At 54.2% G+C, this 23,358-nt stretch overlaps 2 protein-coding genes across 12 annotated transcripts in view; one reads left to right on the forward strand and one right to left on the reverse strand.

The window, feature by feature from the left end:
- Nucleotides 1-16,992, forward strand: part of CCM2 (CCM2 scaffold protein) — a 68,438-nt gene extending 51,446 nt beyond the window's left edge. For 6 of the 11 annotated variants that reach the window (XM_037493176.2, XM_037493188.2, XM_037493171.2 and 3 more), the window contains 8 exons: nt 3,498-3,581; nt 4,025-4,208; nt 7,673-7,809; nt 8,489-8,624; nt 11,011-11,068; nt 11,491-11,629; nt 12,278-12,416; nt 13,603-16,992. In XM_037493176.2, coding sequence (XP_037349073.1) covers nt 3,498-3,581; nt 4,025-4,208; nt 7,673-7,809; nt 8,489-8,624; nt 11,011-11,068; nt 11,491-11,629; nt 12,278-12,416; nt 13,603-13,883 — 1,158 coding nt within the window. In that variant the 3' untranslated portion in view covers nt 13,884-16,992. Of the gene's footprint in view, nt 1-1,041; nt 1,115-3,497; nt 3,582-4,024; nt 4,209-7,672; nt 7,810-8,488; nt 8,625-11,010; nt 11,069-11,490; nt 11,630-12,277; nt 12,417-13,602 lie in introns of all 11 variants that reach the window. The other 5 variants (XM_054695657.1, XM_054695659.1, XM_054695641.1 and 2 more) reach the window with 1 other exon arrangement.
- Nucleotides 15,688-22,333, reverse strand: NACAD (NAC alpha domain containing). The gene is made up of 8 exons (XM_037501589.2): nt 22,252-22,333; nt 17,314-20,163; nt 17,060-17,172; nt 16,892-16,966; nt 16,364-16,510; nt 16,135-16,272; nt 15,888-16,010; nt 15,688-15,808 (listed from the first exon to the last, which is right to left on the reverse strand). Exons 1-8 carry the CDS (start codon nt 22,316-22,318, stop codon nt 15,794-15,796), a joined length of 3,528 nt encoding a protein of 1,175 aa, XP_037357486.1. The 5' UTR covers nt 22,319-22,333; the 3' UTR covers nt 15,688-15,793.
- Between the last annotated feature and the right edge of the window lie 1,025 nt (nt 22,334-23,358).

The following is a 23,358-nucleotide window of genomic DNA, read 5'->3' on the forward strand; positions in this document are numbered from 1 at the left end:
GGCCTCTGCGGCGCCGGTTCAAGGCTGCTTCCCGGCCACCGGAGGAGGGTCCCACATGGCGCGCAGACCTCTCCTGCCGCCCGCTGCTCCCCTCAGCAGTGTACTTCGGTCCTTCTGCCTGCTCTGTTCCCTGCTCTGGCTCTGGTGAATTCTCTCACCCTCCCGCACTTCTGACTATACCCAGTGCATGTATAAACAAAACAAACAAACAAACAAATAAATAAATAAAACATGCCTCTATTAAAAAAAAATAAGAAAAAAAAAAATACACTGCTGAGGGGAGCAACGGACAAGACAGGAGAGGTCCACTGTGCCTTGTGTGTTGCTCCCTGGCTGGGGATCGAACTCATGCTGCAGTGGCTGGCAGTAGCTTGATAGCGCTTTCTTTAGCCCCTGCACCACTGGGGAGGCCCTTATATTTTCTTAAACTGTTTATATAACTTAATGGTATTTAAACTCCTGATTATCAGAGGGGTGTCCCAGTCCTGTAGAGAGTGGAGAAATCAATATACAGTTTTGTTTTATTCCCTCTTCTTATCAGAAGATGAAATCTAAAACTACTCCCCCCCACAATTGAATATTTTATTAACATGGTAATTGTCTTTGAGACATGTGCACAGACTCTTGTGCCCTCAGAATGATCTGCCTGGAGGAGACCAAGTGTGCCCAAGGGGGAAATGAAAAAAAATTCTGTGGGCATTTATTATAGGCAATTTTATTCACACCACTGACAGTGCTAGTGTCAAGTCTGTCCAAGGAAGCAGAATTTGAGGGGTGGGGGGGAGGGAAAAATTTTGGAAAAAAATTCAGCAGTGGCATAGCATTTTGTAATATGAGAAAGCTGACATAATATGTACTTTTGCTGTGAGTTTTCTCTGTAAAATATGGGGAGGTATGTGTCAGTGGGCAGAGAGTAAGAGAGGGTGGTGTGAAATAGACTTGCAGTCAGTTGTCAGTGTAAACAAATGTAAAGATGCAGCATTAAATCATAACTGCATAAAAGTAGCTAATGCATCCTGCACTGTTGTATTAATTCCACAGCCACCTGCTTTTGCGTGGATGGTGTGTTGGAGAGCATCTGCTTAAAATGTCTCAAGATGCTAATCCTCTCTGTGTGAGTAGCTCATCTCCCCAGTTTAAAAAAAAAAAAAATCACATGGATGAGTGACCCTACTCCTCACATTGTTCAAAGTCAACTGTAGTTCCAGTTCCTCCATGTTCCACATAACTACCGTTACTTATTTCACTTGTCCCATGAACTGTTTATCGAATACATTTTGCTATTTTTATTTTGAACAAACTGTTACCTGTTAGATTACTTAAAATAAGAAAAAAAATGGTACTTTCACCTGCTGACATTTTCCCTTTTTTTTTGAAGATCAGTTTCTGACCAGTCATTTTTCTTATCTCAATAAATTCTTTTTTTTAAGATTTATTTTTATTTATATATGCATACAAGAACTGGGGTGTAGGCCAGTGGTGTGTGATGTGAAAGGATTCCCCAGAAACAGTGAGAAGCAGAACAGGTGGCTCTACCGAAATACACTGCTGAGGGGAGCAGCAGGGGAAACAGGAGAGGTGTGCTGTGCGATGTGGATTAGCTCCCTCCCTGGGGATCAAACTCATGCCTCAGTGGCTGCCAATAGTGTGATAGTGCTGAGACTTAACCCCTGCACCACCAGGGAGGCCCTCTTTTAACATTTTTTGCTAGATAACCATGAAATCACTCAATTTTTGTGAATTCTCTCGCCCTCCTGCGCTTCTGACCTGTACCCCAGTGCTTGTATAAATAAATAAATCTTTAAAAAAAAATTACTTCACTTCTTTTCCCACTTGCAGGATTTCTGAGTAGTTCAGTGTCATTCTTATCCTCTCTCTTCTGTAGGTAAAGGTAATTTTTTCTGTGGGGTATTTCAAGATTTTTTTTTTTGTCTTTGATTTTTCATGCCAAGATGTAGTTTGTTTCCTTTTTATTATATTGCTTGGTGTTTTCCGAGATTCCTGCTCTGTGATATGTTGTCTGACATTAATTTGGGGAAATTCTTAGTCACTGTTGCTTTGTTTCTTTCACTCCTCCCGCTGGTGGTCTCACTACATGTTACACCTTTCGAAAATGCCCTGCAGTTGTGCTCGCTTCGGCAGCACATATACGAAAATGCCCTGCAGTTTTGTGGTTTTCTGTTCCTTTTTCTTCCATTCTTTTTTCACTTTGCTTTTCAGTTTTAGAAGTTTCTATTGACATGTCCCCAAGCTCACTCTTTCCTTAGCTGTGTGCATTCTACTGAACAGCTCTCCAAAGGCATTTTTCATTTATTTATAGTGCTTTTGATTTGTAGTATTTCCCATTGATTGTTTTTTTAGAATTTCTGTCCTCTGCTTATGTTACCTATTTGTTTTCACATGATTGTAAAAACAACTCCTGCAGAACTACCTCTCATGGGCCCCCTGCCCCTGTCCCTCTTCACTTTGGGGGGCAGCAGTCTGCCCTGTGACCTTGTTCTCTGATGGATCTAAGAAGTCGTTGGTTTTCAGTTTCTTTAGCCCTTTTCTTGTGAGGATGCAATTGAGGACTTGCAAGTTCTTCACAAATGGAACTGGAGATGATCCCCCTCTTCAGTAGAGACTGTAGGGAAAATAATGTGGCTCAGGCTGTTTTTCTCCTCCCACCGCCAGCCTCTATAGCCGTTACCAGCGGCCTTGTTTTCCTCTCTGGTTTCTCATTACCTACATGTGATGTTGTGTGATTGCAAAAGGCCTGACAAGTGTTGGGCATGTGCATGTGTAAATACAGACACCTGGGCTGAGAAGCAAGTTAGGGGAGAGAGGAGAGAGGCCGGAGAGAGAGCATGGAGGTCACCTGGCTGCCTACTTCCCAGCCCTCCTGCCTCCTTCCCTGCCCACTGGTTTGCCTCTATCTGGTCTCCTGCTTCAGTATTAAAGGGTTGTCAGATCTATTGAGGGCTCCAAGATTCTTTTCTGTCTGCCCGAATCAACTATGAACCTGCATGCCCACCCCGCATCTGTTGCCCCAGAGACCTTGATTATTGAAGTTAGTGAAAAGACAAGTGTTGGGCACATGAGATCTAGGAAAGAAATCAGTTCGGAAATTATGAAAGAAAACCACATTAGAAACTGTGTTGGTAGATATAATCACACACACAGCCCACACAGCTGTGGCCACATTCACAGCCTCCCATGCTTCCTCCTTACTTGTTCTTTTAGAGCCCAGATTCCACCAAAACTAGTTACAAGGTTTCCTTTGCAGGACAGTTGATGGCAGCATCAGTGCAGTAGAGTAGGAAATGTGGGGTTGTTCTCCTTAACCACTAGAGATTCACCAAGAGTTTGGAGTGCACTTTCTAGAGGAGGCCAGAGTTGAGGCAAGCGCACCTGTTGTTGGGCAGGCACCAGGCTCAAGCTGTGCTCTCTGTGGGGCCATGACGGTGCTCACTGGTCTTCCCTTTCTCATGGCACTTTCTCTCTACGCTTTTTTTCAGTACTTAGGTCAGTTAACGTCCATACCAGGATACCTGAATCCCTCCAGTAGGACCGAAATCCTGCACTTCATAGACAATGCAAAGGTAACTCCATCCTCCTAACTCCGTCTTCCAACCCTTGGCCTGCACCACCTCCCAACTCTGTCCTCTGACCCTTATTCTCTGACACCAGCTTGCTGACTCTGACCCTCTGGCCTTTGTGGCTGTGAGGGATGATCCAGTTCCATCATGTGATGGGTACACTTGGTCTTGCCTATAGACTGTTTCTCAGTCTTAACATTAACATTCTTCTTGTGATTTGGGGCTGTTTTCAAAATTCACGTATTTAAGATATTCCAAAGCACATGCCTTAGGTCTGAATCTAAAGGTTTGAACACACTGCAGCTGTGCCCCTGCAGTAAGTGTGACTACACCAGAGGGACCAGCACTTGCCTCATCGGTCACCACTGGTCATATAGGTTCATCTGCTGGCACGTGGGAGCCCTAGCTGGGACCCTGCATTTCTGATGTTCTGTGATTCTTTGCAGAGAGCCCACCAGCTCCCCGGCCACTTAACCCAGGAGCACGACGCTGTGATCAGCTTGTCTGCCTACAATGTCAAACTGGCCTGGAGAGATGGGGAGGACACCATCCTCAGGGTCCCCATCCATGACATTGCTGCCGTGTCCTATGTGCGGGATGATGCCTCCCACCTGGTAGTACTGAAGACAGGTACAAACCTGGGGTCAAAGGGTCCTTGGGCAGAAACAGTCATGTCTTTCTCCTGAGCTATGATTTCATGGATTGAAGGTCTGGAGGCAGTTTTTGCAGTTTTGGGTCAGTTATTGCTGCCTGTTATGCCCAAGAATGGGCTCTCCTGTTTCTGAGGTGAGCCTTGGCCAGGGGAGGGCTGTGACCCAGGTTGTGAGGAATAGGTGCTGAGCCTGACTGCTCTTGCTCAGAACCTTGTGGGTCAATCCTTCAGCCGGGTGTGTTTCTTTCTGGGAAGGTGATACATCCTCTGGCACTCAGGTGTGGTGGAGCTCTGAAAGCATAGCCCTAGGGCTGTGGGTAGGGTTAGGGTTTGGGCCTTGCCTTTGGCCACCCGGTCTTCCCAAAGCAGTGGTTGCATAGATAAGACCAGAATGCCAGAGTGCTCTCAGTCTAGATGAGTTTGTACTATAGGAGAACGAGAAATAACCTTGAACCAGCTATAAGCTGCCTTCACCCAATCCACTGCCCTCACCCAGCAGTGACAATGCAGTGCCACCAACTAGGTACTCACAGATGAGCTGCCTGCCAGGTTCCACAGCCTGCCCTCTGGTGTTAAAGTCACTGAGAAATGAGGAGAGTTATGGTTTTGCTCATGCTGTCTCCTTTGCAGTGACATGCTGAGGGGGGGTACTGCAATACCAACCTGTCCTGGGCACCCTCACGCACTGCAGGGGGCTGGTTGAGCTCCAAAGGGCCAGTGGCAGGGTGTGAGGTGGCCAGATGAGCTGCCTGGGCCACACACTGTACTGCAGGGAGTGTGGCTGGAAACTTGTGTTTCTGTCTCAGGTCCGTAGTTCATGGGGGATCCAGGGACTTAAGAACAAAGCCCCAGGTACATTTTCATCATGGACTCCTTGAGGTTGGCCATGCTCCAGACAATGTTAGCTGCCAGCCACACAGGTACCTCTGGGATGGTTTATGACGGTATCTGAGCTTTAGCCCCTCTGCTGGGTGGAGCTATGGACGAGGCCTCCCACTGCAGGCATACATACTCTCTCACACACACCCATGCACATGCCCCCCACATTCACAACACACACACATTCAGTCACACCCCTGCATCCGCCCACATATGTAACACATTCACTCATACACACTCATTCACAGATGCATAGATGCATTCTTATATTGCATATACCACCCATGCTCAATATTCACATTCTCAGCACTGATGCCACATACACACACACACACACACACGTCATTATCAGACATACACATTCTCACACACAATACCACTTATGTACCCTCACATGTACACACACAACACAAAGTCACATGCTCACACAACACTGACTTGTACTCATATTCACTCACACTCACACATACCTCACACTCTTACACCACACACACATCTGTGCTCTGGTCAGAACACTTCTAGCCAGATCTCCTCTGTGTTCTGATATTCCCCCATTTCCCTTCTTCACATTCAGCGAGCATCTTCGATTTGCTAACAGGCAGTTTTAGGCTGAACAACATGAAACTTCCAGTATTTAACTATTTTAATCTACAAAAATGGCAATTTAATGACTCAGGCTAGTACAAAGAATTTGACAAGTTGTCTTAAGTCATCTCTGCAGTAAATAGTTTTTTCCCATGGCACTTGAGTAACTGGGAGCAGATAGGTCAAGCAACTTGCAAAGGTGCCTAAGTTGGTACCTAAGTGGTGGTACGGATGGGTTTTAGGACCTGGCTTTGCAACAATCTCACATCACTGCTTCCCTGTTCTGCCAACCCCTGTCATGGGATGGTCCTACAGAAGGATCAAGATCTGGGGCATCCTTAGGTTTGAAAAGGAATGGGGAAAGTGACTGCTTATTGGGTGCAGCAGGCATTTTAAGATGATGGGCGGGGGGAGGTGGTCCACTTGGTTATTGTGCTGCGGACATGTCTGAGCATTAATCATTAGAATGGATTTCTAAAGAAAATGGGGAACGGACTTTTAAAAAGCAGGAGAATGAGCTCCATGGGGGAACTTTCCAATCACAAATGAAACCAGGACGCAGGGCTTTGAAAACTTTTGATTTAAAGGAAGAGGATGAATCCATGTGTCCCAGGGGACTCTACTTCTCTTTAGTAGATTAACCTGGAGTGAAGCCCTGAGGCCTGTGAGCAAGGCTAACTTCCCTGGTGTCTCTCTGAGGCTCCTGTGTGTGTCAGGCATGCTGTGTGAGAGACTGTGGACTGGACTATCTCAACACAGGCAGTGACAATAATAGCTAATGTTTAGTAGGTGCCTACATGCAGGCACATCTGTATGTCTTTTTGGGCCCAGGATGTGCTGGTATTTGGCATAACTTCGGGAGGGTGAGTTGGAATCAGATGTGGCTATGGGAGGGAAAAGTTCCATGTGACAGGGCTACCTTGGAGGGTGGGTGACCAGACATCTGTCTATACCAGGATGGAACAGACCGTGGAGACATCTTGCTAAAAGATGTTTCTGTGGATGTAGGGAGCAGGTGGCGAATCGGAAACAGTGACCTGTGTGACTGAGGCTAAAAGTGCCCATGGCTGGATGCTGCTGAGGGGCAGGAGTGGGCTCACTGGGAGCATTGACCATGCATGAGTTCCACTAAGCTGCACACCTGCTTCCTGGAGACTAGCCTCAGGCAGGGATGACCCACAGAGCTAAATTAAGAAGGAACAAGTGTAGTCAATTTTAATGTATTTAGCTCTCCGTATTCAAAATACCATGTTAGCATGTAATGACTGTAAAAGTTACTAATAAGATAGCACATGTTATTCTTCGTACTTTCTGAGACCCTAAGCTGGCACGGAGCGCACAGCTTAGTTTGGACTGTGTTTCCCATGCTTACTGCCAAGGCCACTATGGGGCGGTGCAGTCCCAGGATCAAACTTTGCTTGGAGGGCCTCAGCTTCCCTATAGGGCTCTGTTCCTTCAGAAGCTTCCGCAGGTTGGGGGCTCCCTCTCTGCTTCAGGCAGGCCTATAATTGTCACATGTACCACCAGACCTTGTTTGTTCAAGGAGGTAGTAGGTAGAGTGTTAAGAACAGGGACAGTCAGTCATACACCCCGAGGTCTGGGTCTTGTTTTTCCATGGCTCAGTTTCCCCATCTCCAATCAGGATTGTATTGCTAGCCCCTCACACATAAACTGGGAGCCTGTGAATATGTGTAAATCAAAAGCCACTGAATATCAGTAATTTTGTGTCTCAACCTAAGATATTTGTGCTGTCTTTGGCAAGATTGCTAGGAGGTAATAGAGGATCAGTTTTCAGCAGGCAGTGACAGGGGAGCATGCAGTTAGGGGCTGCTCACTTGTTGTCCCTTGTTTAGAGAAGGTGGGGAAAGGGTGTTTCAGAAGATAGGCATTTCTCACACCTGAGCCAGCTAAGAGTGGTCCATAAGCTGCTGTTAAGTTTCTACATCTACCCTAACCAGCTGTGGTGTTAACTTCTTAGCCCAGGACCCCGGCATCTCCCCCAGCCAAAGTCTGTGTGCAGAAAGTTCCAGAGGCCTCACCGCAGGCTCGCTGTCAGAGAGTGGAGTGGGGCCTGTGGAGGCATGCTGCCTGGTGATCCTGGCCACAGAAAGCAAGGTGAGAGATGGGGATCAGGATCCTTCTGGTGCCCACAACCTGCCAAATACCACCCCTGCTGACTGAGGCTCCACCCACACTGGGCCCAGCCCCCCCCACAGCTGGCCCAGCCCTGCCCACAACTCACTAAAACCCACAGAGAGTAGAACCGCCCTAGCTGTGCTTACTCTTTCTTCTGTTGCTAAGTCTCTCCTGACCCTCCTCCACGCTAGAAGGAGTCCTTCTCTCCTCAGCTACCCAGGGGCTACCAATCTGAGGTGAGTCCCTGAATACTCCTGTTTATCCTGACATTGCCCTGTAGCCCTTGGGACAGAACTGCCCTAGAAGGACCCTGCTTTCACAGCACACATGTGAAGTTGTTTGCAGCAGTTGGGAGTGCTCTCCATGCAGCTGCCATAGGTGCTATCCCTCCTCCTTGACCCCTTCCCTAACCTGGGACAGGACTGTACGAGGACGTTGGTGGTGCCCCTTCCTAGGGTTGTGGGGAGAGAACAGCCTTACCTGAACCCTTACCCTTGGATCTGGAGAGCATCTTGGCAATGGGCTGGTCTTCTCATGGCCCCCTTTTGATGGTGGAAAGCAGAGGACATTTAGTCCTGGTGTTTGTTCAGCACCTGGTACATTGGGCACCCTGGAAGTTGCTTAGAAAGGCACAGCTTTGTCCCCCCCACCTTGGCAGGTTGCCGCGGAAGAGCTGTGCTCGCTGCTTGGGCAAGTCTTCCAGATTGTATACACGGAGTCCACCATCGACTTTCTGGACAGAGCCATATTTGATGGGGCCTCGACACCCACCCACCACCTATCCCTTCACAGTGGTATGTTGGGTGAAAGGGCGGGGAACAGGGGCCCAACTTCCCAGGCTTTGCAATGAGCTCAGGAGCCTGGCGGCACTAGTGTGCAATGATGCTGCTGCCATTTGTTTCTAGACCTTCCTGTTTGTATTATGCCACAGATTTAGACAAGGCAGACACTCACTTCTCCCCTTACTGTGTGCTTTTGAGTACAAAGGCCTGGTGGCTTCCTGCATAACCTTGGGGGCTGTGAACATTTACCATATAACTATAGTCACTTCACCCAACTCAGAACGAATGGCCAGCATAATACTCTGGAGCATGTTGTGGGACTGGGGTGGGGGGTGCACAAAGTGAGTGTGGGGAGCCTCCCTTCTACAGTGCCCAGACCTCAGCTGCTCTCTCTGTGAGGGCCCTTCCAGGATGAAGAAGTGGGGGTGGTATGCGGGAAGAAGTGAAAGCACCCCAAGGCTGGCCAGCATGTGGGAGCCACCCCTTCACAGACTCCCACTCGGGCTCCTCGCTGCATTTCCAGAAATCTGTTAGTGCACACGAAACCAGTCATACCCAGCCCACTTTCACTAAACTGTCTCAACACCACGTTGCCAGATACATAGTTTTTTGAGGATTCACGACTTGTCTCTGTCAGAGGGACAAAAAGATTCTAAGACAGCGCAGACCTGGCTGCCAGTGTCGTCTTCCCTGGGCTAAGTCCCAGCCCCTCTGCCCCTCCCTAGTATTCACACGACAGGGAGGAGGGGAAGCTGAGGACACCCCTCTTCTGTGTTTACTAACTGACTCTGAGGAAGGGGCCTGTTGCAGGACCACTTCTCCCGCCTCTGCTGTCTTCTGCTGCTCTTGTGGGGAGTAGAGAGCTGGTGAGAGCCTAGGCTAGTGAGCTCTGTGTCCTCACGGCAGGGCGGCTAAGGCCGAGTCCAGCGACTTCTCGAGTGAGTAACAGGTGGCTTATCCAGCCAAATTTAAACATTCAAATGTAGAGTGATTCGTTCAGCCCATATGCAGTAAGTTCCCAGTGGGGTCTTTGTTTAAGTAAAAACTTTTACTGAAGAGTATACAAGTCTTAAGTTTACAGTTGAATGCATTTTCTCAAAGTAAACAATTCTGATCTGAACTTCTAAAGTGGACTTCCTTTCCGGCCAGCCTCTTCTGCTTGGATGCCCTTTGTGTTCCACGCGTGCATATGCATCACCCGTGCTCGCACACACGTGCACGTGCACATGCAATCATGCACACTTGCACGTATTTACATATAACTATTCACACATATTCGCTCACACACACACCATATGCACATGCCTACACGCACATACATCACAGTACAGACAAGCAGTGCTAACATGCACATCCATCAGCATGCATATGTGGACCTCATTGTGTATTCACATACACATAGATCACATTCACGCAAGCTTGCACAGTTGTATGTTTATACCAGCATTCACATGTGCGCCCACACACTCATGCATTTCTGCCTTAGGGCCTTTCTTACTGTGTATTCTCTTCTGCTGTAACAGATCATCAAAACTTAGCAGCTTAAGTTACACAAATTTAGTCTGTAAGAGTTGTTCACTGACTGATACCAACATAATGGCAGAGCTGTGTCCTTCTGGAGGCTCCAGGGCAGAAGCCATTTCCTCCCCTTTCCAACTTCTGGCTGCCCTTCCTCCATCTTCACGGCTGGCTGCGAAGTCTCTCTCTGACTCGCGACAGCTTCCTCTGGCCCTTTGCCCCCTTTCACTTTAAAGGACCTGGGATCACCCTATTTCAAAGTAAGCTGTGGAGTAGCCTTCACCCCCATTGCCCTACATCTCATGTAGTCACAGGTTCTGGGGATTTGGGTGTAGACATCCTGCCCACCACACTTACTTCACTCCCACTGCCACCTCCCTCTCCCACGCGCCTACATTTTCTCACCTGTCTTCCTCTTAAAGCTCTCACCGCATACAATGTGGTTTAAATGTCCCTTGTGGTCTGTGCACATGTCCTTTATCCAGTGCTTCCCGAGTAGTTGCTTGTGCCAGACCCTTTGCTGGTCAGAGAATCTCGGGCATCTGGGCTTGACAGCTTCAGGGAGTGGCTTAGCCATACCTGGAGCTGGGCTGGGACTGGGCTAGGGGTCCGCATCTCCTGTTTCCAAATGTGAATCTTGCACTCATCAGCTGTGTGACAAAGGGCGAGTTGCACAACTGTGTTAAGTCCTTTCCACCTCTAAAATGGTACGGCGTGAAACCTGTCCAGGTCCTGGAAGACAGAGTGACAAAGTCCCTGTGACTTGTGGACTTGGAACCACTCCCCAATGGCAGCTTTATGTCCCTGGCCTTTGGGATATGCTCTCCAACTTGGCCACAGACCTCCATGCCTCCTCCCTGTTTTATGCACTTTCCCCCAGATGACTCTTCCACCAAAGTGGACATGAAGGAGCCCTATGAGACGGAAGCCAGCACTTTGTGAGTACCCCTGTCAGCATCCTCCTCATTGGCCCCTCCAGAGTCAGGCCCACTGTACCCCCTCAGTGAGTGGCCCACTGGTCACCACAGGGCTGACCACAACCTTCCCCCAGCCCCACCCTGTCTGGCTTTCACATGCCCTCCAGTGAATGGGCTCTCCAAAGGGATGTGGTTTATGTCACAGGCCTGTTGGGCTTCCAGTTACTTTCAGATTTCTTCTGTGGCATTGTGTCCACCTGTCACGCTCCCCTCTTCTCAGAGTCAGTCTTGTGCCCAGGCAAGCTGACCACCCTTTCCTGTAACCACCTTTATTCCCACTTCTGGGTGCACCACTGGGCTAAGTGGGGCCTTTTGGGTCTGGGCTGCAGGCATCAAGGCAGGGGCCCTGGGGAGCCACCACCCACACACTCATGTTCTTGCAGCTCCTTCTCTGAGTGTGTGCACACAGGCGGTGTCTCGCCCTTGTCCTTCTGCATGCAGACATCACCCCACGCCAAGACAGTTAGCGAGAGTGAGCTGAGCGCCACAGCCGCCGAACTGCTGCAGGACTACATGCAGACGGTACACACACGCCTGCGGCCCAAGCCATTGGGCCGCTGGTGCCTTGCTTGTAGAAGCTCCTAAAGGTGGAGCAGGAGGGGGGAAGAAGAGGGAGGAGGGGAAAGGAGAAGCTTGCTTTACCTTGCGATGGGCTGGGAGTAAGTAGGGTGCCTCACGCCTCAGCTGTGGTCGCCAGACATCACCTTTCCCCACTGGGACAGTCTTTGGGGAGAGAGTTGGATGAAGCCCACTGTGGGGGTTGCTTTGGCTGTTGGGGCTGGACCACGGACCTGTGCCTGGGTCTCTGGTGACAAGTGGTAGCAGAGGGAGTAGTGGCAGAGGAGTCTGGTCACTTCTGGAAGGGCTGGAATGGGCCATCTCATTGCTTATCTCCTGTCTCCTGGCTTCACATGGTTGTGCCATTGAAAGTTCCATCTTCCAGGTCTACGGGTTTGTGTCCCCTATTTGGCATCAAGATACTGGAAGACGGCTGGCAGCCGTGTAGGGCATGCTTTCCTCTCGGGCAGATTAGGGCAGCCGGGAGCAACATGGGCCCTCCTGCCACCAAGATGGGGGAACTGTCCTCTAGTGTCAGGCAGGCCTGGTCAGGGCAGAGCAGTGCTGTCACCATGGTCATCACGCCCGCCCGCATGGCCTGCTCTCTCGCAGCTGCGCACCAAGCTCTCGTCGCAGGAGATCCAACAATTTGCCGCACTGCTGCATGAGTATCGCGATGGGGCCTCGGTGCATGAGTTTTGCATCAACCTGCGGCAGCTCTACGGGGATAGCCGAAAGTTCCTGCTGCTGGGTGAGTCCCCGAATGGACAGTGCAGCTGACATACAGGGTGGGCCCTAGTAGGAATGGGGGGCTCCAGACAGATACGGTCAAAGTGTGACCCAACTGTTTCTGGGCAGAGGGCTCATCACTGAGTGGGAAACCTTGGGGAACAGGAGGGGCCACATGCTGCCAGTGAGGGCCCGGGGAGGCTCTTCAAAGGTTTTGGTGAGAGAGGAGGAGTTTGCTGGGTGGAGGCAGCATTTCTCGGCAGAAAGACCAGCCAGCCTCTGCTGGTTCAGCATGCTGGGTCAGGGGGACTGGCTGGTGTGGTATTCTAGGCCTGGCACAGATGGCATCCAGTGAGGACGATGGCACAGCTTATTTTTTGTGCTGACATCAAGCGAACACTGCTGGTTGACAGTGACTGCTAGAGGCTCCTGGCTTCTGGGCCTCTGCCCCCAACATCCAAGAATGGTGCCTGCCCATGTCTACCACCCACTCAAAGACTTTCTGCTCATAGGCTATAAAGGACCAGAAGACAGACATGCTGTGCCCTCCTGAGTGCTTGCCAATCCCATGGGGTTCATCAACTAGCCAGGGCTTAGGCCCCAGGCCCCTGACCCCAGGCTCAGAATTTTCCTTTTCATCTTGTTCTCAGATAAGCGGGCACCTCTCTTTAGGAAGTGCCTTGTGCCCCCAGAGATGGAGGGGAGCTGGGCTGTGAGAATTTGTTGAGTCTCTCTTTTATCATCGTGGGCAAATCTCCCCCATATAGCCAGCTCTAAATTTGGAAAAAGTCCCTCAGGGGGTTCACAATACATAACCCAGGGTGGGAACTCCACCTCCAGAGGGCAGGGACAGGAGACTTTGCAGTGGGCACTGTAAGCAGCAACTCCTTCAGTGCGTGGGCTCCGCCTGCTGTGCTGGGTCCTGTGTAGGAGGGCAGGTTGGGGAGCCAGACACTACCTTGGGGGAGCTGTTGGCCTTGGCATCAGCTGTGTGTGAAACCACTCTGAACAACAGCTGTCCTGCCAGTGTTGTGGGTGTTCTGTGAGGACTGCTGGAGTGTGGTGAGGGTGTGGCTCTTGGCCACGCCCCCGTATAGAGGCAGCACCTGACAGAATTGGGTGAATGAAGGTCCAGGTGGCAGACCAGGATCCTCTGGGTCTGCTGGTGCTTTGCTGGATATGCCAGGTCAAGTGTCCCATGTCTGCAGGTCTGCGGCCCTTCATCCCCGAGAAGGACAGCCAGCACTTCGAGAACTTCCTGGAGACCATTGGGGTGAAGGACGGCCGTGGCATCATCACTGACAGCTTTGGCAGGTACCGGCGGGCTATGAGCTCTACCTCCACTTCCACCTCCAATGGGAACAGGGCGGCGGGCAGCTCCGACGACCAGTCTGCGCCCTCAGAGGGGGACGAGTGGGACCGCATGATCTCGGACATCAGTAACGACATCGAGGCACTGGGCTGCAGCATGGACCAGGACTCGACCTGACTGTGCCGGGAGGCTCCCGGGACCTCTCAAAGGCATGCCCTTCCCGTTCCAGGGCTGAAACAGGGCGAGGGGCCCCAGACACAGGGGGCCCTCTACTGTGAAGGGGCGCCGCTGCTGTGGGACATGCCCCATTGTGGGGGCAGAAGGCTGTGCCTTGTCTGCCTGCACATGCCCCGCTCCCAGAGGGGGTCCTGGCTGCCGGACCCCAGACAGCGGTTGGTTTTGCACATGATGTACCTATTGAAACTCTCAGAGACCTTAAAAGAAGTTTACCGCAATGTGAATAATTTACTGTCTGGTTGCCACTGTGTTTCTCGCTCAGCTTTGAGAGCCAGGACAGTGAGATGGGTCTGCCCAGCCCCTTCCCTAGCCAGCATGCCCAGAGCTGGGCTGGGAACTAGGACGGGCCTGGTGGCACAGGTGGTGATAGGCCACGGGAAGGACCTGATTGTGCTTCTGCTTTGTGGACACGGGGCCCTGAGGATGGGGACAGGAAGGCTACCCGGATGTGTGGGTGTCGCTGTGGGCTGTGCACTGGCCTCTTAAGGGTTGCTGCCTGTTCTCCAAGCCCAAACCCTACACTGCCCGGTCTCACCTGCCTCTCAGCTGCCATCTCCAGAGCAAACCCTGGAGGGTAGGGTATGCTACCTGAACCAGCCCCATAGGGGTCCCAGTTTTCAGGTATACTTAGGGGAACACCAGACCTTCCCACCCAGTCCAGGCCTCTTGGCCTGGATCCTACTTGGTCTTGCGCCCTTTCCCTCTGTGCCCTTGGAACACAGGAAGGCAGTGGAGGTGACAGGTGCCTGGACCCCAGGGCAGGGCTGTCGTGTGATGGGCCTGGTGCCTGGACACTGAAGTGCAGGCATGGGAGGCCTAACTCCAGGATTCCCTCTTTACTCAGAAGGCAGCTTCTACCATGTGAGGCCCCTGACAGTGCACAAAGGAAGCTCTGGGGCTAAGGGAGGGGCAGAGCCCTGGGCTCACAGTACAGTGAACGGGGCACATGTAGGGTTCTGCACTGTCCCTTGGGCTCCTTTCTGATGAGATAGACAGATCAGGATGGGACAAAGTATCAGACTTTACTCTGGATCAGACTCATACCTGGGTGTGGCCCTGGCCAGGAAAGCTAAAGGAGACACTTGATAGTTGCAGTTTCTAGGCTTCTCTGCCCATGTATGAACACAAGTGCACGTAGACAGACTGCCTGGAAGTATCTGCAAGGACTAAAGATAGTCACAGGTACTAGGGGCCAATCTTCCAGAGCCCACCCTGGGCCTCAGCAGGACACAAAGGATGACCATGTCAACAAAGGTGGGTCTGGCACTTTGTCAGTCAGGGTCATTCCCTCCCTTCAGGGGCTGCCACCTGCTCATGACCCCACCCTGTGTGTTCCCCACCCTCTTGTCCTGGGACATGGCCCCACATCACCAGTTCCTGGACTTGGAAAAGAGAGACTATGGGGAGTAATTCCCTCTAGATCTGGATGCAATAAGGGGGATTAACTGCATCGCCTCCTGAGCAAATGCTGTCTTCCTGTGGCTTCTTCAGCCCCACATGACTCCATGAGACCAAAAGCCCTTCTGCTTCTGGGGAGTTCTTTCTGAAAACTCTAGTTCCCCTACTCCTTGGGCCACAGCCAGATGACCAGGTCACCTGAAATCTCTGGATAAAGAGGGTACCAGGGAAATGGGTCTGGGGGGCGGACCCACCACCCTCTTGAGGAGGTGGGTTAGACCACCACCCTCCCCGGGTGCTGTGTGATTCCAGAAAGCATCTTCAAACTCATCTGTTTAGCTGGAACCTGCACTGGGGGAGCAGCTGCAGCAGGAGCAGAGAAGTGATGAGTGACACCCATTTATTGAGCAGCAGAGCTGAGGGGCAGGATGGAGGCAGGTACTGGTCAGTGGCTACATTGTCAGCTCCTGCAAGAAATGCAGAAGTGAGGGTCAGGCTGGAGGGGCCCAGTAGAGCAGCAGTGTGTCTAGGGGCCCACCAGCTCACCATGATGGCGTTGACTATATCACTCTGGTTGTCCCTCAGGGCCCGCACGGCCTTGGCTCTCGATACGCTAGCCTGTGCCATCACCAGCTCAATGTCACGTAGCTCCAGCCCGGCCTCATCCACCTGCAGGGAAACAAGTGGGGGAGTGTCTGGAGCCGTGTACCTTCTCTCTGCCCTCCCCCAACCCCCCAACTGCAGGTCCCTCCTCCCTAACCTGCATGTCAGGGCGCCAGACCCTGGGCCTCACCTTGTCCTCTTCCTCCTCCTCGCATTTGGGCCCCCCCTGAGGCTCAGGGGCAGACTCTGGGACCAGAGTGGTGGGCTCCACAGGCACCTTGAACTTCTCAGCAGCAGCTCTGTGCACTTGCTGGGACAGGTCCTCTATCTGCAATCCGGGTACAGCTGTGAGCTGAGCTTATGTCCCCAGCACCTGCCCCACCCGTCATTCCTCCCCCAGCCCCCCACCCAGCTGGGACCTTGGCCTCTCCGAAGACCACATAGGTGTCTGAGGCTGGGCTCTTGAAGACATCAGGCTTGGTGATGACGAAAAGGATGTTCTTCGACTTTTGGATGGTGATCCTGGTGACCCCCTGGATCTGTCGCAAGCCCAATTTGGACATCGCCTGAGGGCATAATGGGTTCAGACCTGGCCTTTGGCTCCAGGATCCCAATCCGGATAAGGAAAGGAGCAGGCCCAGGGGCCAGACCTTAGCCTCTGGGCCGGAGGGAGGCAAGCAGCACAATGCTAGGGGATAAGGGCTCTACCACCAACTCCTGAGGACCCTCTGCAGCCCCTGGTATGTATAATAGGGCACTGAGCTCACTCTGACGGGACCATCTCAACTGATACTTGGCCCCAGGAATTTAATACAAAGGTGTTCTGGTTACTGCGTTTGCCCATGGCCACCACTGATGGGATTTGTTTACTGTGGGGTGTGGAATGTGTGGGTTGTCTAGAAACCTCCCCTCTCCCAATCCCTCCCCCCAGGTCTCCCTGCTCCCACCTTCCGGGCCTTCTTCTCACTGCGACTCTGCTTGGCTTTGGTGGATGTCTCCTCACTGCTGCCGCCTGCCAGGGCCTGAGGAGGTGGGGCGGGGGGGAGGTGCGGTCAGCACCATGGGTGGGTTGTGTAGCCCTCCCCAAGGTGCATTCTCCCCCCTAAACTGGGCACCTGGGCTGGGCGCTGTGCCGTCTGAGATCCTGAGAGGTCGTGCTCCTCCAGCTCAAGCGATGATTCCCCGTGGCTGTCCGAGTACTGGCCTGAGCCTGCGGCCTGTGGCGAATCTGGGGACAGGGTGTGAGGATCGTGTCTGCCTTCCAGCTCTGCACCATGATGGGGGTCAGTGCCTGCCTAGCCCTCCACCCCACCACCACTGAAATCTCAGTTCAGAAGCGCGCTCCAGCAGGGTCCCCCACACCTCTCACCTTCATCCAGGCTGTCCTGGTCATCCTGCTGCTCTGAGGCTGGGAGTCCTCCAGGGCCGAGTGGGCTCTGGGGCCCAGAGCCAGGAGGCACTTGGCAGGGGGACGAGATTTGAGAGGCTGAGTCTTTGGCATGGGTGCCCCCTGTAGGGGCCATCTTGAGGCTGAGGTGGGAGTGGGGTGAGAGGCTGACTCGCTTCTCAGCCCTGGGTGAGTTTGTGGTTCCCGAGAAAGTAGCCACGGCCCATTGGGCTCCTCCCTGGGGTTTTAGGAGATCTGGAGAGCTTGGAGGCTCCTCACCCTCTACTGAGTCTTCCTTGGGACCCTGGTAAAGGCAGGGGGCAGGGGACTCACTGGGAGCAGCCAGAGCTGCCCCTGTGAGGACAGCAGGAACAGAGGATTCAGGACCCAGGAGCTTGTCCTTGGGCTCACTGGGTGTGCCCTGGGTGGGACTTTCTGGGGTCTTCACTGGGGAATGCCCAAAGGTTCCAAGTGCCTCCTGGACCCGCTCTCCACTGCCTGGGCCCAGAACAGGCTCTGGTTGCTGGGAGGGCAGTGGAGGCATGGGGGTCATATCTTTGGGGCAGCCACTCCTCAGCCTGGGCACAGCCCTTGATGGAGATTTTGAGGAGGATCCCAGACAGATACTTGAGGTCACATCTGTGGGAAACCCTTGGGTTGCCGTATTCTCCACCATTGCACTTGGGGGCCGTGCCTGGCAGACCTCAGCAGGACAGGTACCTGGGCTGCTGCTCCTGGGAACCTTCCTAGAACCTTGGGCCACTGGCTCAAGGACTTCCCTTTCCTGGTTCTCAGCCACCAGGGCCTCCTTCAGGGGCTGGGCTTTAGCAGCTGTGGGCATGTGGGTATTTGGATGGGTTCCCTGCTTGGGCACTGACAGAACCTCAGCTACATCCTGCCTTCCAGGGGCAGGCTCAGAGGAGTCCAGGATCTCCATAGCAGACTTTGAGGGATCCCCATTTTCCCATGAGATCTTGGGTATCCCAGAGTCTGCAGCTGGCTCTGGGCCATCCTTTTGGGCCTGGTCCATGGCTGGAGGCTTCTGGCCTCCAGTGCAGCCTGCATCCCTGTCCTCAGGTGCTGACCTCTGTCTCCAAGCCCCACCTCCTTCCAACTGGGCCTTGGTGGCCAGAGTCTCTTTCCCTGGTGAGCAGCCCGTGTCTCTCTGCAGAGCCTGACCTAGGGGGAGGCCTGTATCCTGCTGGGGGGTGGGTGTAGCTCCAGAGACAAGATCCTGGGCTATGGTGAGGCCCATTTCTTTTGGCTGGGGATCAGAGCTGACCATAGTATCAGACCCTTCAACTTCTTCTTTCAAGTTCTGCAGAGAGTCTGGACTCCGTGTGAGGTCCATCTCTTCCTGTACAGTCTGAGGCTCCTGGCCCACGGCAGCACTGTGTCCCACTGGCAGGAGCTGAGGCATGGCTGTGGCAACAGGCACTGGTCCTAGGGTGGAGCTCGCCTCATCCCCACAGGCCTGAGGGGTCACCCTGCAGAGAACTGGGCCTGCCTTTATGGTGTGAGCAGCAGCAGATGCCAGGCCTGAAGTGGGGCCCACCCCAGTTAGTACAGCAGTGGGTTCCTGGCTTTTGGAGGTACAGCCAGTCTCTCCCTCAGAGACCTCAGGAGCAGACTCCAGGTCCCAGGCTGAGACCACATCATGGTCGTCCTGGAGCAGGGTGGTGGGCTGGGCGTGGGGCTCTCCGCTGTATAGTCTCTCATCATCTGCCCCGGCATAGGAGGCTGAGTCAGGATCAGAGGAGGCTGCAGATGCATCATCCCGGAAGGCGAAGGCCTCGTCCATGCCTTCGGTAATGGAGAGGTCTGACAGTGACTGCAGCGAGGAGGCAAAAGTGCTGTCGTCCTCACCCTCCTCAGCCAAGTCCCCTTTGGGGACAGAGGCTGAGCTCTCCTTCTCATCCTCCTCGTCCTCCTGTGGGGGTAGTGGTGTCACCTCTACAGTATCCACCTGGAAGATGAGGCTGCCCCGGAAGGGCAGGAGGGCAGCAGGGATCATTGGGTCATTGGCCAGGAAGTCCAGATCAAAGAAGTGGCCCTCCTGGCTCCAGGAGGAGTTGCTGTCTGCTGAGAGGCTGGACTCTGGGGATGGGGGATCCAGGGACCCAGCAGGCGACAGCTCCTGCTCATCTGCCACAGACCCTGGTGGGGAGAAGCCCCAGCCAGATGGGATGTCCAGCCCGTCAGCCGGGGTCAGCAGGCCCAGGGAGCAGGATGGGGATGGAGATGAGGCCCAACTGTCCCCATCTGCTGTGACATAGGAGCTGGCGGGCGAGGTGGGTGGTGAGTCCCTGGGCTCGACCTGTGTGTCCCAGGCATACGTGCAGGGCCAGTGACTGGGCAGCAGGGCAGAGGCGATCTCGGTGGGGGTTGAGGGAGGAGTGAAGTAGGAATCTGGGTCTGAGGCAGGGAAAGGCACAGGAGGGTCACCCTGAGAACACAACTCGGGGGGTGGGTTCAGGCTAGCAGGCCCACCCTCCAGGTCCCTGAGCTCTGGCAGGGCTGTCTTGGGTGGTGTGGGTGCCTGGCATGTCTCCTCGCCCATCACAATACGGGGCTCCAGAGTGGTTGGGAGAGGACCCTCTGTGGGCTGAATCTTGGGGGATCCTGGGCTGGGGCCACCCTCTGCAGTGACCACCCAGGCCAAGGGGGTGCTGCCTGGCCCTGCATCCCAGCTGGCACCTTCAGGTGGGGGCCGGGCACCCGGCTTGCTGGGCAGGAACGTGAGGGCGAGGGTGTTGGGCCCAGGGCTCAAAGCACAGTGTTCCAGTGGATTCCCTCTTGGAGTGGTGGCTGCAGATACATCGCAGGACAAATCTGTAAAGAGAGAAGGCAGTGAGGAAGGCAGGCATCTGCCCTGAGAAGTGGGTGCTCGGGCAGGAGCAGCCCCCACCCTCTTCCACCCACCCCGGCCCAAAAGGAGCTGGGCACAGGGCTGGAGAATCCCTCGGAGTGGTGTTGCTGAGGCCTGAGAGGGTTGGTTGGGGAGGGTAGGAGCGGGAAAGACTTGCTGGGTCTGGGGGAGAATTTCTGAGTTTTGACAACTCTGAGCAGTGGGGCACGTTATGTGTGTGCCTCTTCCCTGAGATACCTGGGAAGGAGGAAGCTCACATCTGTGTGCTTTCACATGACCCTTGGTGGTTCAGCTAGGTTTGGCAGGACAGGGTGTCTCTCCTGACCTCCCAGATGAGAGGTTTCTCGAGCAGGGGCCTGTACTCTGCTCAGCACTGCCTTTTGCGAAGGACTCACCTCTCTGGCTTGTCTTTCTCCTTACTACCCTGGTCTCTGCCCCCAGAGCTGGTCCAGGATTCCTTGGTGCAGGGAGGAGGGGATCTGGGGGTCACAGTGAGCATGTCCAGAGGCTGGATGCCCCATCGACATTGAGCTGGAGCACCAGGCCAGGAGGCTGGCAGTGATAATAGCCATTCTGTGGAGCTCAGAGGGGACCTCCCGGTCCCCCCTGTAGGACAGTAATGGGGGCATCTGGCCCAGTCTCCACAGGGATAATTGCTCCACATGGCTGGTAGGGCTCACCTCTTCTGCCAGGAACATGTTAGTGTCTGGTCATGCACTGGGCTGTTCAGGCCCCAGCCTTGTCCTCAGGGCAGCAGAATCTGAGGTTCCTGCTCTATCACATTCACCAGAGATCACTCAAAAGTATATCTCCTGTGCCTCAGCCTTCTGAATTGTTTCTGCCATGATGAGCAAAGAAGCGGGTAGAGGAGTGAACCCTCACCAGGCTCTTGAGTTCTGCTGCTGTAGTGTTGGGGTGGTCTGTGGATCCTTAGAAAGGGGTCCTTTAGGGCCATTGGGGGGTGACAAGACATCGAACACCTGGAGTGGGTGAGGCTGGGTGTTGGAGACTGGGCTCCTGGCACTGAGCCCCAGTGTGTCTCCTGCCCACCCACGTCTGACTTTAGGACTCCTGGGGCAGAAGAGTGGAGTGGAGCTGGGCCAAAGGCCAAGTGGAAGGGAAACCAAAAGTCAGAGGTTTCTATGACTGATTCAAGATCATTTAGCAGTCTGAGCAGAGCCAGCATGAGACCATGGTCTGGGGAGTCCAATCCCCTACCCTTTTAATGGGCCACAGAGGAAGGCCAGGCCCTGCATGCACCACTGATCCATCCCCACTTGACTTCGCAGCACAGCAAGGTGCCCTTGCCCTTCCTGGAGCTATACATGGCTGAGCTTCCACTGGGGCCACCCTGCCTGGTCTTCCCAAGCGCAGAGTAGACCCCCTTAGTCTCCATCAGCATTCTTTCCAAGGAAGTGGGTCTGACACTGGGGAACACAGCTCCCCAAGCCCTGCTCCCTGGGGCGACCACCTTCCAGACCTGCAGCTCACCCCTCTAGTTTTCCCAGGCGCCAGCTCCGGTGCCGAGCCTCCCTCCTCACCCCTAATCAGTCGCGGGCCCAAAGGCAGCCCTCAGGCATCTGCCAGGCAGGTGTTTCCAGTGGCCAGGGTGCAGCTGAGAGTGGGCCTCCCTCCCTCCAGTCTGGAAGAGCCTAAACCCGCAGCTCTGCAGACAATGGGGCACAGCAGATTGTGGGCAGGGCAGAACGGGGGCCAGAGCCCACAAATCGCAGGGAGCCCAGAGAGGCTGGTAGCCGCTTGCCTTGCTTCTGGCTCCTGGAGGACATCTCTACCCCACCCCATCCTTCCCCAGAGTACTGAGTGGGGGCCGGGCAGGGGTTGGGGGGGGGGCGGTGTCAGGATTCGGGTACAAGGAAGGGAGGGTGCTGAAAGGAACTGAGAGAGGACAGTGGTGGGTGAAGGGGGAGAGAACACGGACGAGGGGACAAGGACAGGAAGGAGACAGACCGCGAGGAGAGAAACAGAAGGGACACAGACCGCAGGGGAGAGGGCGATGGAGACACGCAGACTGGAGAGCACCACGGCCTCACCTGTGCGGGGCCCCGGCCCGCCCGCCTCGGGCAACAGCAGCTCGGCGTGGGCAGCCTCCCCGGGCATGGCCTGGCCGTGCGCCCGTCTCTGTCCCCGGCCGGTCCGTGCGTCCGTCCTGCGGAACCTGCGCGGCCACCGCCCCTCGGCCAGGGGGTGGGGTCAGAGATGATGTCAGCGCCGCCCCGCCCGCTCGGTACCCGGAGTGAGCGTGCGCGGGTGCTCCAAGCACTGCAGAGCGTGAGGGGGGTCGGGGCCTTCCTCCCCGCAAGCCCCTACCTGACCGCGCCGACCCCTTCCGCAGCATGCCCCTCCTAACGAGAGGGATTCGCTGTCAGTCAGAGGCTAGGGTCATCGACAGAACGAAGGGTTGGGGGCCAGGTGGGTGGTTGGAGGTTCTGGGTGACCGGAGGACTTCGGGGTGGTAATGAATCAGTCCGGCCCCTCCTCTCCTCCAACCCCCTCCTCTGGGCCCCCAGCTGCCCAGGCTGGAAGACCCACCCAGCCCAGTGCCTCCATCCAAGAGTGAGCTGGAGCCGCAATTCTGCAGTGATTGGCTGGTCCAATCAGTCGGTCTCTGTGGCAACCACCTCTTGTCTCTCCATGGCAACCGGAGATGGCAAGGCAAGAGTGCAGCGGGAAGGCAGATCCAGTCTCTCTCCCAGGTGGACCCGTCCCTGGAGCCCCGCTGCAGCGTTGTGCTCTGTCCCCACCCCTCAGCTGTGGAAGGGATAGGAGAAACGAGCTTCCTTCCTGGCAGTCACCCCTGCCACACCCCTAAGAATGCAAGTCCTCCCCTAGCCTTTCTGAGATGAGCCCTTGCTTTCACATTAAGTCCTCTTGCAGTCAGGTTCACTGAGCACCACCCTGCGCCAGGCACAGGGAGACAGCGGAACAAGAACACTGTCACCACCCCTGGGCTAGATGGGGTGGGGGCAGGGTAAGAGAATCAGACCAGCCATTGTGTGTTTGTGTGATGTAAATGTGTGTGTGTGTGTGTGGGGGGGGAGTGTGAGGCTGGTCCGGGGTGTGTCTCAACCATCTGCCATCTTCAACTGGTTCTACTCCGTGAGCTCATGGCGCTCTGATGCTCTCAAGGCTCAGCTGCA

This window comes from Talpa occidentalis, unplaced genomic scaffold (genome assembly GCF_014898055.3).
Source record: "Talpa occidentalis isolate TD23 unplaced genomic scaffold, MPIMG_talOcc4v2.1 talOcc4.10, whole genome shotgun sequence".
Lineage (NCBI taxonomy): Eukaryota > Metazoa > Chordata > Mammalia > Eulipotyphla > Talpidae > Talpa > Talpa occidentalis.